Raw genomic sequence first — 17,792 nt, forward strand, 5'->3', positions numbered from 1 at the left:
GCTAAGACTGCAGAGTTATGGTTAAAGGGTTACTGATAGGGGTCCAATATGTGGGGTCAGGGATGATGTGCAAGGACTAAATGGTTATGGTTAAAGGGTTACCGATAAGGGTGCAATGTTTGAGGTCAGGGTTAAAGTGCTAGGACTGAAGGGTTATGGATAAAGGTTTATTGATAGGGGAGCAATGTTTGGGCTCAGGGTTGATGTGTCAGGACTGAAGGGTTATGGATAAAGGTTTACCGATAGGGGTGCAATGTTTGGGGTCAGGGTTGATGTGCTAGGACTGAAGGGGTATGGTTAAATGTTTACCGGTAGAGGTGCAATGTTTGGGGTCAGGGTTGATGTGCTAGGACTGAAGGGCTATGGTTGAATGGTTACTGATAGGGGTCCAATGTTTGGGGTCAGTGATGATGTGCAAGGACTGAAGTGTTATCGTTAAAGTGTTACCGATAGGGGTGCAATGTTTGAGGTCAGGGTTGCTGTGCTAGGACTGAAGTGTTATGGTTAAAGGCTTACCGATAGGGGTGCAATGTTGGGGGTCAGAGTTAATGTTCTAGGACTGAAGGGCTATGGATAAAGGTTTACCGATAGGCATGCAATATTTGGGGTCAGGGTTGATGTGCTAGGACTGAAGGGATATGGTTAAAGGTTTACCGATAGAGGTGCAATGTTTGGGGTCAGGGTTGATGTGCTAGGACTGAAGGGCTATGGTTGAAGTGCTACTGATAGCGGTCCAATGTTTGGTGTCAGGGATGATGTGCAAGGACTGAAGGGTTATGGATACAGGTTTACCTATAGGGGTGCAATGTTTGGGGTCAGGGTTGATGTGTCAGGACTGAAGGGTTATGGATAAAGGATTACCGAAAGGGGTGCAATGTTTGGGGTCAGGTTTGATGTGCTAGGACTGAAGGGCTATGATTAAAGGGTTACTCATAGGGGTGGAATATTTGCGGTCAGGGAGGATGTGCTAGGACTGAAGGGTTATGGATAAAGGTTTACCGATAGGGGTGCAATGTTTGGGGTCAGGGTTGATGTGTCAGAACTGAAGGATTATGGATAAAGTTTTACCGATAGGGGTGCAATGTTTGGGGTCAGGGTTTATGTGCTAGGACTGAAGGGTTATGGATAAAGGTTTACCGATAGGGGTGCAATGTTTGGGGTCAGGGTTGATGTGCTAGGACTGAAGGGTTATGGTTAAAGGGTTACCGATAGGGGTGCAATGCTTGGGGTCAGGGAGGATGTGCTAGGACTGAAGGGTTATGGATAAAGGTTTACCGATAGGGGTGAAATGTTTGGGGTCAGGGTTGATGTGTCAGAATTGAAGGATTATGGATAAAGTTTTACAGATAGGGGTGCAATGTTTGGGGTCAGGGTTGATATGCTAGGACTGAAGGGTTATGGTTAAAGGGTTACCGATAGGGGTGCAATGCTTGGGGTCAGGGTTGATGTGCTAGGACTGAAGGGTTATGGTTAAAGTGTTACCAATAGAGGTGCAATGTTTGGGGTCAGGGTTAATGTGCTAGAACTGAAGGGTTATGGGTATGGGTTTACCGATAGGTGTGCAATGTTTGGGGTCAGGGTTGATGTGTCAGGACTGAAGGGTTATGGATAAAGGTTTACTGGTAGGGGTGCAATGTTTGGGGTCAGGGTTGATGTGCTACGACGACTGAAGGGTTATGGTTAAAGGGTTACCGATAGGGGTGCAATGTTTGGGGTCAGTGTTGATATGTCAGGACGGAAGGGTTATGGTTAAAGGGTTACCGATAGGGGTGCAGTGTTTGGGGTCAGTGTTGATGTGTCAGGACTAAAGGGTTATGGTTAAAGGGTTACTGATAGGTGTGCAATGTTTTGGATCAGGGTTGATGTACAAGGACTGAAGGCTTATAGTTAAAGGGTTAAACATAGGGGTGCAATGTTTGGGGTCAGGGTTTATGTGCTAGGACTGAAGGGTTATGGATAAAGGTTTACCGATAGGGGTGTGATGTTTGGGGTCAGGGTTGATGTGCTAGGACTGAAGGGATATGGTTAAAGGTTTACCGATAGAGGTGCAATGTTTGGGGTCAGGGTTGATGTGCTAGGACTGAAGGGCTATGGTTGAAGGGTTACTAATAGGGGTCCAATGTTTGCTGTCAGGGTTGATGTGCAAGGACTGAAGGGTTATGGATACAGGTTTACCTCTAGGGGTGCAATGTTTGGGGGCAGGGTTGATGTTTCAGGACTGAAGGGTTATGGATAAAGGTTTACCGATAGGGGTGCAATGTTTGGGGTCAGGGTTGATGTGCTAGGACTGAAGGGCTATGATTAAAGGGTTACTCATAGGGGTGCAATATTTGGGGTCAGGGAGGATGTGCTAGGACTGAAGGGTTATGGATAAAGGTTTACCAATAGGGGTGCAATGTTTGGGGTCAGGGTTGATGTGTCAGAACTGAAGGATTATGGATAAAGTTTTACCGATAGGGGTGCAATTTTTGGGTTCAGGGTTGATGTGCTAGGACTGAAGGGTTATGGTAAAAGGGTTACCTATAGGGGTGCAATGCTTGGTGTCAGGGTTGATGTGCTAGGACTGAAGGGTTATGGTTAAAGTGTTACCAATAGAGGTGCAATGTTTGGGGTCAGGGTTAATGTGCTACATCTGAAGGGTTATGGGTAAAGGTTTACCGATAGGGGTGCAATGTTTGGGGTCATGGTTGATGTGTCAGGACTGAAGGGTTATGGATAAAGGTTTACTGATAGGGGTGAAATGTTTGGGGTCAGGGTTGATGTGCTATGACTGAAGGGTTATGGTTAAAGGGTTACCGATAGGGGTGCAATGTTTGGGGTCATGGTTGATGTGCTAGGACTGAAGGGTTAGGGTTAAATGGTTACCGATAGGGGTGCAATGTTTGGGGTCAGTGTTGATGTGTCAGGACGGAAGGGTTATGGTTAAAGGGTTACCGATAGGGGTGCAGTGTTTGGGGTCAGTGTTGATGTGTCAGGACTAAAGGGTTATGGTAATGGGTTACCAATATGGGTGCAATGTTAGGGGTCAGGCTTGATGTGCTAGAACAGATGGGATATGGTTAAACGGTTACCGAAAGGGATGCAATGTCTGGGGTCAGTGTTGATGTGTCAGGACTGAAGGGTTATGGTTAAAGGGTTACTAAAACCGGTGCAATGTTAGGGGTCAGGGTTAATGTGCTGGGACTGAAGGGTTATGGTTAAAGGTTTACCAATAGGTGTGCAATGTTTGGGGTCAGGGTTCATGTGCTATGACTGAAGGGTTATGGTTAAAGGATTACCGATAGGGGTGCAATGTTTGGGGTCAAGGTTGATGAGCTAGTACTGAAAGGATATGGTTAAAGGTTTACCAATCGGGGTGCAATGTTTGGGCTGAGGGTTGAAGTGCTAAGACTGCAGAGTTATTGTTAAAGGGTTACCGATAGGGGTGCAATGTTTGGGGTCAGGGTTGATGTGCTAGGACTGGAGGGCTATGGTTAAAGGGTTACTGATAGGGGTGCAATGTTTGGGGTCAGGGATGATGTACTAGGACTGAAGGGGTATGGATAAAGGTTTACCGATAGGGGTGCAATGTTTGGGGTCAGGGTTGATGTGTCCTCTTCTTGGGTCAGTGGGGTGAGGTTTTCATGGTCACAGTTGGCACACTGGCTGCCTGTTGTGGTGTTTCATTGTTCACCTCTTGGGTCAGTGGGGTGAGGTTTTCACGGTCACAGTTGGCACACTGGTTGCCTGTTGTGGTGTATCATTGTTCTCCTCTTGGGCCAGTGGGGTGAGGTTTTCACGGTCACAGGTGGCACACTGGCTGCCCATTGTTGTGTATCATTGTTCTCTTCTTGGGTCAGTGGGGTGAGGTTTTCATGGTCACAGGTGGCACACTGGCTGCCCATTGTGGTGCATCATTGTTCTCTTCTTGGGTCAGTGGGGTGAGGTTTTCATGGTCACAGTTGGCACACTGGCTGCCTGTTGTGGTGTATAATTGTTCTCTTCTTGGGTCAGTGGGGTGAGGTTTTCACGGTCACAGTTGGCACACTGGCTGCCTGTTGTGGTGTATCATTGTTCTCTTCTTGGGTCAGTGGGGTGAGGTTTTCATGGTCACAGTTGGCACACTGGCTGCCCGTTGTGGTGTATCATTGTTCTCTTCTTGGGTCAGTGGGGTGAGGTTTTCAAGGTCACAGTTGGCACACTGGCTGCCTGTTGTGGTGTATCATTGTTCTCTTCTTGGGTCAGTGGGGTGAGGTTTTCATGGTCACAGTTGGCAGACTGGCTGCCTGTTGTGGTGTATCATTGTTCTCCTCTTGAGTCAGTGGGGTGAGGTTTTCATGGTCACAGTTGGCACTCTGGCTGCTTGTTGTGGTGTATCATTGTTCTCCTCTTGGGTCAGTTCGGTGAAGTTTTCATGGTCACAGTTGGCACACTGGCTGCCTGTTGTAGTGTATCATTGTTCTCCTCTTGGGTCAGTTCGGTGAGGTTTTCATGGTCACAGTTGGCACACTGGCTGCCTGTTGTGGTGTATCATTGTTCTCCTCTTGGGCCAGTGGGGTGAGGTTTTCATTTTCATAGGTGGCACACTGGCTGCCCATTGTGGTGTATCATTGTTCTTCTCTTGGGTCAGTGGGGTGGGGTTTGCATGCTCACAGTTGGCACACTGGCTGTCTGTTGTGGTGTATCATTGTTCTCCCCTTGGGTCAGTGGTGTGAGGTTTTCATGGTCACAGTTGGCACACTGGCTGCCTGTTGTGGTGTATCATTGTTCTCCTCTTGGGCCAGTGGGGTGAGGTTTTCATTTTCATAGGTGGCACACTGGCTGCCCATTGTGGTGTATCATTGTTCTCCCCTTGGGTCAGTGGGTGAGGTTTTCATGGTCACAGTTGGCACACTGGCTGTCTGTTGTGGTGTATCATTGTTCTCCTCTTGGGTCAGTGGGGTGAGGTTTTCATGGTCACAGTTGGCACACTGGCTGCCTGTTGTGGTGTATCATTGTTCTCCTCTTGGGCCAGTGGGGTGAGGTTTTCATTTTCATAGGTGGCACACTGGCTGCCCATTGTGGTGTATCATTGTTCTCCCCTTGGGTCAGTGGGGTGAGGTTTTCATGGTCACAGTTGGCACACTGGCTGCCTGTTGTGGTGTATCATTGGTCTCCTCTTGGATCAATGGGCTGAGGTTTTCACAGTCACAGTTGGAACACAGGCTGCCTGTTGTGGTGTACCAGAATTCATCAAGAACATTTATTTTCTTTGCAGCTTGACGTTGGTGCAGATTCTGTTGATTGATTATGGGAACTCCGGTTTAGGTAGCAATCACAGTGGCACATGGAAGAAAGAAAAAGAGCATGTAAATGAAAACTCAACTATTTCTTGACAAACGATCAACTATTATTATTGTTATTATTATTACTACTATTATTGTATTATTAGGGTATTTATTTAGAGCTGACCTAGCTTTGGGCAGCAACTGAGCACTTTACAATCATAAGAGGAACAACACAGAGAGGGAACCAGAGAGAAAGGGAGCAAGAATCTATCTGGAGGATGCAAATAGGCAATTGGCAGCAAGGGATCTACGAGCAACCAAGGAAGCTACCAGTAAGGATCAGATCAATGAGTCTGAGGTAGGGTGGGGAGAGGGGGGTGTGTGGAGCTAGGTGTTAGGAAGGGACCATTCTATGAAAACGAAGGCCTTGAGCTCTTTCCTGAACTGTAGAAGCGATGGGACAAATCTGATATTGACTGGGAGAAGTTTCCAGAGTCTTGCGGTGTAGAAAGAGAAGGTCTGTCTTCTGGTTATTTCCTTCCTCCACGGTCGGAGTTCAAGTCTGTACATGCCGTTACTTCTGGGAGCCTGGGGACTTTATGGTGACAGCCTTGTAGATGAGGAATTAGGATTTGAAGATGATACAGGCTTGCATTAGGAGTCAGTGCAGTACATGAGGGTGGTCTTGATGTGGTCAAATTTACAAAGTCCTCTGATGAGGCCTTTGATGAGACCTGCTGCTGCATGCAGGACACATCTCAGGGATGCCAGGGCAGATGCTGGAAGGCCTTCCAAAAGGGAATTGCCACCAATCAGGTGTAGAACACCAATGGTTGGACAGCAGATCTGAAGTTGTTTTCTTGGATGTAGATGTATAGGGGGTACTTCCCCCGCACATCCAATGACTCTATCAGACATGCATGGATTCTCATGCTTTCATATATTGGGCAGAAACAGGAAAAAAACAGACACCTGGGAGCCCAACACTTGTCTTTATTTGTCAAGAAACAGAACACACTCAAATGCATGGCTGCATCCAACCTATCTTTATATATGTTCCAAGATTATGCAACACTTGTATGCAAATTAGCAACTTGTACAGGGTAGGCCTTAGTTAAAGGGCAAACATCCCTTCATTGCCATTGGATAACTTATCACACAAGCACAATAATTCCACATTTAGCTTAATTGGCATCCACAGCTTTTCTCCGGCGCACAAAATGAATATGCCTATTTTAGACATGGCTGGACACAACTATGAAAGTGCTGAACTCCTGCTAAGGACATTCTTCATGAGTCAAAGTCTGCACCTTATCTATTTCCTGAGGTTATGCCAAGTTTTCTAATACTCAACACCATTGGAGAATATATATCCTCTTATTTTATGGTGCCAAAATAATACAACTGGGCTTTCAAACTAACCTTATCTCATGTTTGTCTAATTGCTATGCCAATTGCAATTTTAACCTAACAAACCTCATTATCTCACTACGAGATGCTGCCTAAAACTGTCTACAAGTTCCTCTTGCTTATCTGAAAGACCTCGGATGGTAGATTGAATGGATGGATGCAAGTCTTAGTAGGAACATGACATTTGTGACCTTGTTATGTTGTAGTCTTTGTTGGGTTCTAGCACTATAATAGGTGAGGCGTATGCTTTGAGCACCCCCGAGGTTCCCCCTAACCCATGGGAAGGCAATGGGGATTTTGGACCCCCTTGGGTTCATAGCTTATGTCTGCTGGAGGCAGTGTAATGCTGACTATTATGCACTGCTGATAGGGAATGCAGCCCAGCTTGCTCCAGACTCTTGGCTCGACTGGCGGGGGCCTGCTGCTTGGGTCTGTACTCAGTTTTGCTATTGCCAGATCTGGTACATTTTTCATGCTTCTCCAGATTGACACAGCTTTCAGGATCAGTGCTGGAGTGGGGTCACATGTATGCTATGCTGTGGGAGGATTTTCATCCCCCCCCCAAGTCATGGCCAGTATGCAAGCCCTCACATCCTCAACATAGGGAAGTTCCTAGAAATGAACCAATGACATGATACCGAAGTGCAGCAGTACATGCAAGTGGACTTATGTACATACCTGAGGGCGGGGCACCACCGGCCCTCATAAAGGACTGATACCATACATGAGACATCAAGAATACACACTTGCTAAATCCCCCAAGCTTCTCTGTCACTTTTTGGGGACACCCCGAGGACCCATGCCAAGCTCCCTTGCCCCTCCCACCACTCTCCAGTCCCCACTGAATTGGCCCTCTTCCTTGACCTGCCCCTCCCATCTTCCATTTTACCACTCCCATTGCCGTGCCCTTTCAAATCCTGGATGAGGCCATGGACATTTTGCCATCTAAGAGGTCCCTGCACTCTCCTCTACTCATTGCGATCTCAAAGTTCTGACTTTTTGAATCGAGGTTCTGAGGTGGATTGGTCTATTTTTAGGAAATCATGTCTGCTTGCTCCGGATTTTGTGTGTGGTGTAATATTCATCTGGTGCAAGGTCTTGGTGTAGGGAATTCCCTTTTCTTGTGTAAGTTACGCGTGACTTAGTTGAAATGTCATATGGTGTAACTTGCTGGCATTTTTGGGGTAGTTAGTGAATCTGGTCCATGATTTTGATGAACCCACATAAAAGCCTAAAACATGCATTAGCAGCAAATTCAAATTTTGGATTTTCCACCTCCTTTTACTTGTCCATTGTCTAGATGTAGGTGACTGAAGCGTGGCATACACAACCATTAGATGTGGGTGACGCTGGCATGAAGCGTGGCATGCACAGCCATTAGATGTGGGTGACTCCGGCATGAAGCGTGGCATACACAACCATTAGATGTGGGTGACTCCGGCATGAAGCGTGGCATACATACCCATTAGATGCGGATGACTCTGGCATGAAGCGTGGCATACACAACCATTAGATGTGGCAATTAGATGTGGGTGACTCCGGCATGAAGCGTGGCATACACAACCATTAGATGTGGCAATTAGATGTGGGTGACTGCAGCATGAAGCGTGGCATACACAACCATTAGATGTGGGTCACTCCGGCATGAAGCGTGGCATACACAACCATTAGATGTGGCAATTAGATGTGGGTGACTCCGGCATGAAGCGTGGCATACACAACCATTAGATGTGGCAATTAGATGTGGGTGACTGCAGCATGAAGCGTGGCATACACAACCATTAGATGTGGGTCACTCCAGCATGAAGCGTGGCATACACAACCATTAGATGTGGCAATTAGATGAGGGTGACTGCGGCATGAAGCGTGGCATACACAATCATTAGATGTGGGTGACTCCGGCATGAAGCGAGGCATACACAACCATTAGATTTGGGTGACTCCAGTAGGAATCGTCACACACAAAACCATTAGATGTGTGTGATGGTTGCCAACTGGCTTTAGCATCTTGTAATGTGAACCAGTCTGTGCTATAGCCTTCATTGACACCTGAGGTGTGTCCTTCATAATTAGCCTAGACTCACAGTGGGCAAAGCACAAGTTAATAGCTCCTACCTTTGGCAATGCACAGGCTCTGCCAGGCACGAAGACTCAATGTCTGAGATGCCAAGACTTCTAGAGAAGGATGGATGTATGGAAGAGCAGGGCGTTCCTGATTGACTGGATTGCTACAGAAGGTGTAGCTGGTCATGTGATCAGGGACACAACTGTGAGCCTGGTGGCAAGTGAGGGATACGAGCCAAGCCCTTTTGTGGTCTCAATAAAATAAAACCCAATAACCCTCACACGCACGAGCCAAGCCTCACATTATAGTGAAGACACCAGAGCAGTATTCTGCATATTGACTGCACCCACAAGAAGTGAAGAAGAAAATCATTACTTTGTGTAAATACAATAGAAACATATATGTAACAAACATAATGCACTTTAAAGCACTGTTACAAGTCTCCCTGCTCCGTGCAGGGGTGGGTGGGTGTATTAATACTTGCATGTACCTCATCCTTGCTAACATAATCAAAACTGCCTCTTCTGTTAGAGAGACATATTAGGCATTATATTGGACGAATGGTGACTCTTAAATTACAGGCGAGTGTTCTAAGTGTGCCTGATAGACATTCTGAAAATACACACTCCGAAATAATCTGCTATTTTCTCTATATCTTTCGACTTTCAAGGGTGAGCAAAATGAGTTCCAAAGGAAGAGGCGACACATCACTACTTCTTCCCCTTTTACCACCCGGGGAACTTGAAGAAGGAAACCAGAGGTGAGGGCTAATGAAAGTGTACAGCTGTGAGCCAAGTGGCGGCATGGAAATATAGAAGCACCTTAAGAAGGCATGTCTATTGTATAGCTGGCTGTAAACACACTCTTTTCTCCTCACTTTAAACACGTTCTCCTAACTCACTGTTAGCGCTCTTAGAAACATTCTCCTGTTTCTTACAGAGATTGGAAGTTCCCAGGACCACTGTTCTGCATTTTCATCAGCTCTGAGTCATGCATGCATCCCTGGCCTCCTCTGTGATTTCTAAGTCTTGTGGCCCTTATATCCAGTCCATGGCACTCACTCATAGATGCTCTTATATCCAGTCCATGACACTCACGCATAGGTGCCCTTATATCCAATCCATGGCACTCACTCATAGATGTCCTTATATCCAGTCCATTGCACTCACTCATAGATGCCCTTATATTTGGTCCATGGCAGTCACTCATAGATGCCCTTATATCTAGTCCAAGGCACTCACTCATAGGTGCATTTATATCCAGTCCATGGCAGTCACTCATATATGTCCCTATATCCAGTCCATGTCACTCACTCATAGGTGCCTTTATATCCAGTCCATGGCACTCACTCATAGATGCCCTTATATCCAGTCCATGACACTCATAGATGTCCTTATGTCCAGTCCATGGCACTGACTCATAGATGCACTGACTCATAGATGCCCTTATATCCAGTCCATGGCACTCACTCATGGATGTCCTTATATCTAGTTCAAGGCACTCACTCATAGGTGCCTTTATATCCAGTCCATGGCAGTCACTCATAGATGCCCCTATATTCAGTCCATGGCACTCACTCATAGTTGCCATTATATCCAGTCCATGGCACTCACTCATAGATACCCTTATATCCAGTCCTTGGCACTCACTCATAGTTGCCAGTCATACTAACCCAGACTTCTTTCCAGATCTATTCCTGTTCTCTATAATCTGCAGGCTGTACTTTACATGACTGGCAGTGCCAGGGCATTTGCCAGCATTGTCATGTCTTGAGGGTAGTATCATTGGGCCCTCTTATACCCAAAGGGTCATCTTGGGGGACTGTCTTGGGTTCCTCTGCGATGTGAAAACAGCCTGTACTTATCTGCTCCATGCACTTAGTGCAGGGCATTGCTGTACTAGGAAACAGCCATGAGAGGGTCACTCAGCCCCTGTACATGTCTAAGACTGAACACAATGCATGTCTCTGCTTCAGGGATATTGGCTATGGAAACCAGCGTCGAGCTACAGATCCTATCATCTGCTAGTTTTCTCCCTATTTCTCATTCACTGCACAGGTGTATTAGGGCAGAAGAGAGCAGGGTCACACCTTTTAAGGCACTGCACTTATGATGTTGATGAAGCGTAGCATGTCATGTGTACAACTTTGCACACTTCAGAAAGCTTGTTTGACAACATATGACATACTACAAGGATATGTCCTACTTCCACTGACAGCTGTGAACACTACAAGTGTTCTACACATTGCACTACCTACACACCTGCTCTCTTTCATACTTTCCAAGTCTGTGCAGGGAAACACCAGTAAAACACGTGTATTGCTCTGAGTGGCACAGCTGATCCTGCCAGGTGCTGCAGACAGCCCTGCATCAGCCGGGTGGACAGGTTCCTGGGTATCTATTTAGATATAATGGTATTGGTTAATGACTTCTGCTCTATGGGAGTACATGAGTACAGGCTGCACCTCAGCCCAGCCTCCAGAGTTCTAGAAACCAGCAGTGATATCATTCATAAAGGCAAACAGGAGCAGTTCAAGGATACACCTCATTTGGCTATACTCTAATGAGGCTGTGAATGTGGTTCTGGAATTACTCAAACAGCAAAGTATAAGTGCACAATAAAGGAATGTCCAAGTGAGGTTCTACAAAAGTATAAAGAAGAGTGTGGGAGCCCCTCTACTAAGAGCGAGCATGGGTCAAATACCCCATTCTATGGAAGTTCCTCTACCGAGGAGGGTCTAAACCCAGGTGTTATCTTCATGCACCCTTCACAGAGGAGAAATAGTCATTTGCATATCAGTGTGGTCTTTATCACCCCTGCTCTGGTCAATTCTCCTCTGAAAAAGTGTGCCATCAGCAACGCCAGACACAAGAGACGGATCCCTTCTCTTATAAAACCTCACCCCTGGAGGGGAATTCCCCCAGGCTATACCATCATCAGGGAGGATGGCTGTTCACACCAATATGCTGAATGCTGGAAGGATGTCCACGGTGCCTCAGGAAGCAATCTGAATCCGCTAAGCCATTAAGGATTGTCTGGACCAAAGCTTTCTGGGCACCGACCCTACAGCCAGTATGATTTTCCAGGAGGATAGAAGCTACCAACTCATAGCATAGACAATATCTGATATTGAAAACACAATCATTATATCTCAGAATTGGACACCTTTACATGGTCCTTTTTAAACAAACAAGAGAGCATACCCAAGATCTGTGTACAAGGCTGAAATAACACACGATAGCAATTATAGCAGGCAGCAGAAAGGACCTATGATACACAGTAAAACTGTGGGTGCCTTCCCTTTCATCTTGCAAATAATCAATGAACATATCTTTAACCAAAGACTTGGGCCTCTTTCCAGGCACTCCTCAATCTCTCCATAGCCTGCATAGAGTAGACTTGAAGTCCTCAAGGCATGCTGCACATCCATGTGGGAATTGAGTAGAGTATCCTCTACTGGACCACTTACCTAGAAAATTGCCATTGGTTCTTCCAGTCAAGCTTTTCACATGGATCCATTCTCTCCCCACTAGCATCATTAAAGAAACGATTCAATGACTGCCCCAAACTCACCCATGCCTGGAGGTCCAGTGTCCAGTGTCCCATACTCATCCATACCTGGATGTCCAGTGCCCCAAACACATCCATACCTGGCTATCCAGTGACCACAACGCATCCATACCTGTATGTCCAGTGCCCCCAAACTCATCCATACCTGGATGTCCACGGCCCCAAACTCATCAATACCTCGATGTCCAGTGTCCCAAACTCATCCATACCTGGATGTCTAGTGCACCCAAACTCATCCATACCTGAAGGTCCAGTGACCCAAACACATCCATACCTGGATGTCCAGTGCCCCAAACTCATCAATACCTCGATGTGCAGTGTCCCAAACTCATCCATACCTGGATGTCTAGTGCACCCAAACTCATCCATACCTGAAGGTCCAGTGACCCAAACACATCCATACCTGGATGTCCAGTGCCCCAAGCTCATCCATGCCTGGATGTCCAGTGCCCCCAAACTCATCCATACCTGGAGGTCCAGTTCCCCAAACTAATGCATACCTCGATGTCCAGTGCCCTCAAACTCATCCATACCTGGATGTCCAGTGCATGGAAGCTCATCCATACCTGAATGTCCAGTGCACCCAAACTCATCCATACATGGATGTCTAGTGCCTCGAAGCTCATCCATACCTGGATGTCCAGTGACCCAAACGCATCCATACCTGGATGTCCAGTGCCCCCAAACTCATCCATACCTGGATATCCAGTGACCCAAACGCATCCATATCTGGATGTCCAGTGCCCCCAAACTCATCCATACCTGGATGTCCAGTGCCCCCAAACTCATCCATACCTGGATGTCCAGTGCCCCAAACTCATCCATACCCGAATCTCCAATACCCCAATATAATTCAAATCTGGAGGTCCAGTGCCCCTAAACTCATCCATACCTGGATGTCCACTGACCCAAACTCATCCATACCTGGATGTCCAGTGCCCCAAACGCATCCATATCTGTATGTCCAGTGCCCTCAAACTCATCCATACCTGGATGTCCAGTGCCCTCAAACTCATCCATACCTGGATGTCCAGTGCACCCAAACTTATCCATACCTGGATGTCCAGTGCCTCGAAGCTCCTCCATACCTGGATGTCCAGTGTCCCCAAACTCATCCATGCCTGGATGTTCAATTCACTCAAGCTCATCCATACCTGGATGTCCAGTGCCCCCAAGCTCCTCCATACTTGGATGTCCAGTGCCCTGGGGGCGTGGCCTGATGTCCGAGGAGTGAGGACGCGAGTTCCTTGAGCTCCGTCTGAGCCGCAGCAGTCCGATCCTTTTCAGGTGCTCCAGCCCATAGACATCGCACATAAGGAGAACTACCGACGTCCGAAGCGAAGACCTACGCTCTCCACCCAACCCCGACAGAAATCGGGGCCCGAGAAGTCCCTACCGCGACCCGGCCTGGCTCCCCCTCTTCCCGGGCGAGGCGCACAAGATGGCGGCCGCTTCGCGCTGACTAACCAGAGGCACGCACAAGATCCCCGAGCAAGCGACCGCTGACCTGAGCAGTCCCAACCAGCAACCGAGTCCCATGGCCTAATCACCTAAACTCACGAGGGCACTGCCAAGAATCGAGGCGGAGGCCAGGGACGGGTTCGAGGCCGCCGAACACGGAAGCGAGGGGGACGACGACACCGAGGGATTAAAAAGGAGCCTCTATCCAAATTATCCAACCCCGGGGCCTCAGCCCCATTCGCGACAACCACGGACAATTCATCCAGGGGTCTAGCCAGGTCCCATCTCCAACCCCTGCTGCTTGCCGAGACAGCTCATTACCGTCGGTGGGAAGATGGCCGCCGCAAGGAACAAAGCCAAGCATGCCACCTTGGACCCCTTCGTAATAGCCAAACCTCTCCCTGCTGCCCAATCTACACCGAAGCGCTCGACAACTCCAGACACCCCGGGAGAGGAGGCCAGACACAATCAACTACTCGAGGCGATCGCAGCCCTGAGGACGTTTATCGATACGAAGATAGGGGAGATCAAGATGGACATCCAACTTATAAGACAGGACGCCCGCAACCTAACAGAGCGAGTCACCATTATTGAATCCTCGCAGAAGGACATTTCGGACGGGACGTTGTCCCTGCAAAAGGATGTTGCGGACCTCAAACGGAAAGTGAACTCCCTAGAAGCGAGGTCCGAAGAAGCAGAGGGTCGGGCCAGACGGAATAATATTAGGATCTTGGGTGTACCGGAGGGATCAGAGACCACAGATCCGACGGCCTATGTCGAATCCCTGATACAACAAGAAATAGGGGCATCGAAACTTTCGCAGGGATTCGCCATCGAGAGAGCTCACAGATCCCTCCAGAAAAGGCCCCCGCCTGGATCCTACCCCCGGCCCATCATCGCCAAGGTCCTAAATTTCCGCGACCGTGAGGTGATTCTAAAATTCTCGAGGGAAGGAGGTACAATTGAGAGGGGTAACTCGAAAATCACCATCTACCCCGACTACACCCAATCGGTGCAGAGAGCGAGAAATTCCTTCGTCCCCATCAAGGCTAGGCTGAGATCGCTGGACATGAAATACATGCTCCTCTACCCCTCACGACTAAAGGTTATCCACAAAGGACGCGCGATATTCCTGGAATCACCAGAGGCAGCCGCAATGTGGATGGAACACAACAACCTAGCTGAGGCTCCAGAAGAATCCACAGCGGAAGCACACAACTGATACTCCCGAGGTCGCTTGCATACCAACATGGCTGAACCACCCCACACCTTGGCACTAAACTGGACCGAAGTTACACCAATATTGAAGCAAAACTACCAGATGAGAATGCTTAATGGCTGCGGGCTCACCCGACCTCCTGCCCATGGACACAGATCACGGACCCACCGATGACCAGTGCAGACCTTTTTTCTGCACGCAACCACCCGCGCCTGAGACCCGGATTAGGTCAGACAGCGCGAGAGCCCCCGAGCACTACACCTCGGTGGCAGAAGCTGGGGGCATTAGTTATAGTTATTTGTTACAAGTTACTGTTATTATGACTGTCCCAACACGGATGAACACGAGTTGTCCCGCTCTTGACGGGCCTACGCTTCCCAAGCAAACATCATGTAACGCCCCGCAGGCAACGCGGAGGATGGGAATGGCGCACCCTGCAGCAAGAAGCTCACTCATGCAATGGCAGCGAAAATCAAGCTAATCACGTGGAATGTTAGGGGGATGGGAACATACATACGAAGAAACCGGATATTCTCCTACTTAAAGAGGAAAAGAATATCACTAGCCCTCCTCCAAGAAACGCACCTCACTTCTGAGGCTACAGATAAAATTTTAAACTACTGGGGGGGCCAGGGCAACAGCGCATCCTTCTCGAAGTACGCAAGAGGAGTCTACACGTGGGTGAGTCCGGAGACACCCTTCCAACTGCTGGGGACAGAGCTGGACAAAGAGGGCAGGTACGTGATAGTGTGGGGCATGCTTGAGAACACTCCCCTCTGCATAGTGAACTCCTACTTCCCTCAACCCAACATACCCTCACATATCAAGGACTTATGCGCCAAACTGCTGCACTATAGAGAGTACACGTTCATATGGGGAGGTGACTTCAACTCTATCATGAACCCCGAACTAGACAGATCGTCAGCTCAGCGCATGTCAAACAGCGCCTCTCCAGGGCCCCTTCCCAAGATGGTGAAGGACTTACACCTAACGGACATCTGGAGAGACCTCCACCCCGCAGATAGATCATACTCATTCTACTCAGCCCCCCATAACCTCCACACCAGACTGGATCACTTTTTTATCTCCGATGAACTAATCCCGCAAGTGGAATCGGCAGAATACATGGGCAGAACGATATCTGATCACTCCCCCCTGCTGTTACAACTTTCCCTCAGGGGCCAGCGCCCCCCCATCCCGACATGGCGCATGCCAGTGGACGCCCTGACCGACCCTGCATTCAAGGAGGCCTTGGGTGAAAAGCTGGAAGAATACTTAGCGATAAACAAGGGCTCGGTCGAAAAATGGAGCACACTTTGGGAGGCGATGAAGGTGGTGACAAGGGGAGAGGTGATAGCCGAGGCGGGCGGGATCAGGCGCCAACTGAGGAGGGAACTAGAGGTAGTGGAGGAAAGAATAAAGCAACTAGAAAGCGCTACCCCGCCAACCATTGAAAAGGAAGCCGAACTAAAACTTGCCAGAGAAGATTGCAGGGAGGCATGGGAAAGACTCTCAAAGTTTGACTTCTCAGTCCGCACCTCAAAAGCCCACAAGGAAGCAGACAAGCCGGGCAGAATACTGGCATGGCTGTGTAGGAAGGAACACCCGAGACAAGCCCTTAAGGAGATCAAGGACACGAAGGGCACGACCCACAGGACACGACAGGAGATCAACGACGTCTTCACGGACTTCTACAACGCCCTGTACACTCATGAGACGAAGGTCCCCATAACGGATATAAAAGACACGTTAGCCGAAGTGGGTCTGCCCAGGCTGAACCAGGAACAGCGGGACAGACTAGGGGAGCCCATCTCGATAGAGGACATCACGGCCGCGATCAGGTCCCTCTCCACAGGCAAGTCCCCTGGCACAGACGGCCTCATCCCAGAATTCTACAAGGCCTATGAGGAGACCTTGTCCCCTATACTACACGCAGTATTCATGGAGGCATATGAGTCGGGCACTCTCCCGAACACCATGAGAGAAACCCTCATCGTCCCGATGCTCAAGCCAGGCATACCAGCCGACAAATGCGACTCATACCGCCCCTTGGCGCTCCTGAACTATGACGGCAAAATATTGACAACCATTCTGGCCAAGAGGCTTTCGAAGGTGATCGGTTCCCTGGTACACGAAGACCAGAATGGCTTTGTCCCGGGACGCAACACTTCCGCCAACCTTAGAAGGCTCCAACACATAATTTCACAGACGGCCGAAAGCGAGGAAGACCTAGCAGTGCTCTCATTGGATGCCATAAAAGCCTTCGACTCCATCTATTGGGAGTGGCTGATCGAAACTCTGAGGGAATTTGGAATTGGTGAACACTTCATCCACTGGATCGAGGTCCTATACAACGACCCGTCAGCAAGAGTAAAAACAGGTGCCACGATATCAAAGGCCTGGCCCATTCAGAGGGGCACCAGACAAGGATGCCCGCTATCACCAATGCTGTATATTCTAGGCCTCGAACCAGTGGCAATCTACTTCAGGAAACAGTTTTTTGACGCTGGCATTAGAATTGGGGGATCAGACAACATTATATCGCTATATGCAGACGACGTCCTCCTATACCTGCGTGACCCCCTGGAAAATGCCCCAGTTGTACTGGATGTTCTGGACAATTTTGCGAAATATTCAGGGATAAGGTTTAGCAGGCAGAAATCTTGTGCATTCCCACTGGCGAGACTGAAGGATAAACCTGAAAAGGAGCTCCCTAAGATCGGGATCCGCTGGCAGGTGGACACCTTTCGATACCTGGGCCTCGACATCGCACAATCACCAATATCCACCCACAAAGCTAACACAGAGGCCGCACTGAGCC

At 48.5% G+C, this 17,792-nt stretch overlaps 1 protein-coding gene across 1 annotated transcript in view; it reads left to right on the plus strand.

The window, feature by feature from the left end:
- The window catches only part of LOC138498204 (GTPase IMAP family member 4-like), a 288,320-nt gene that overhangs the window by 12,143 nt on the left and 258,385 nt on the right, over window positions 1-17,792 (plus strand). The window contains exon 2 of the mRNA XM_069622086.1: window positions 9,392-9,481. Coding sequence (XP_069478187.1) covers window positions 9,402-9,481 — 80 coding nt within the window. The 5' untranslated portion in view covers window positions 9,392-9,401. The remainder of the gene's footprint in view (window positions 1-9,391; window positions 9,482-17,792) is intronic.

This window comes from Ambystoma mexicanum, chromosome 5q (assembly GCF_040938575.1).
Source record: "Ambystoma mexicanum isolate Mex_15411 chromosome 5q, UKY_AmexF1_1, whole genome shotgun sequence".
Taxonomy (NCBI): Eukaryota; Metazoa; Chordata; class Amphibia; order Caudata; family Ambystomatidae; genus Ambystoma; species Ambystoma mexicanum.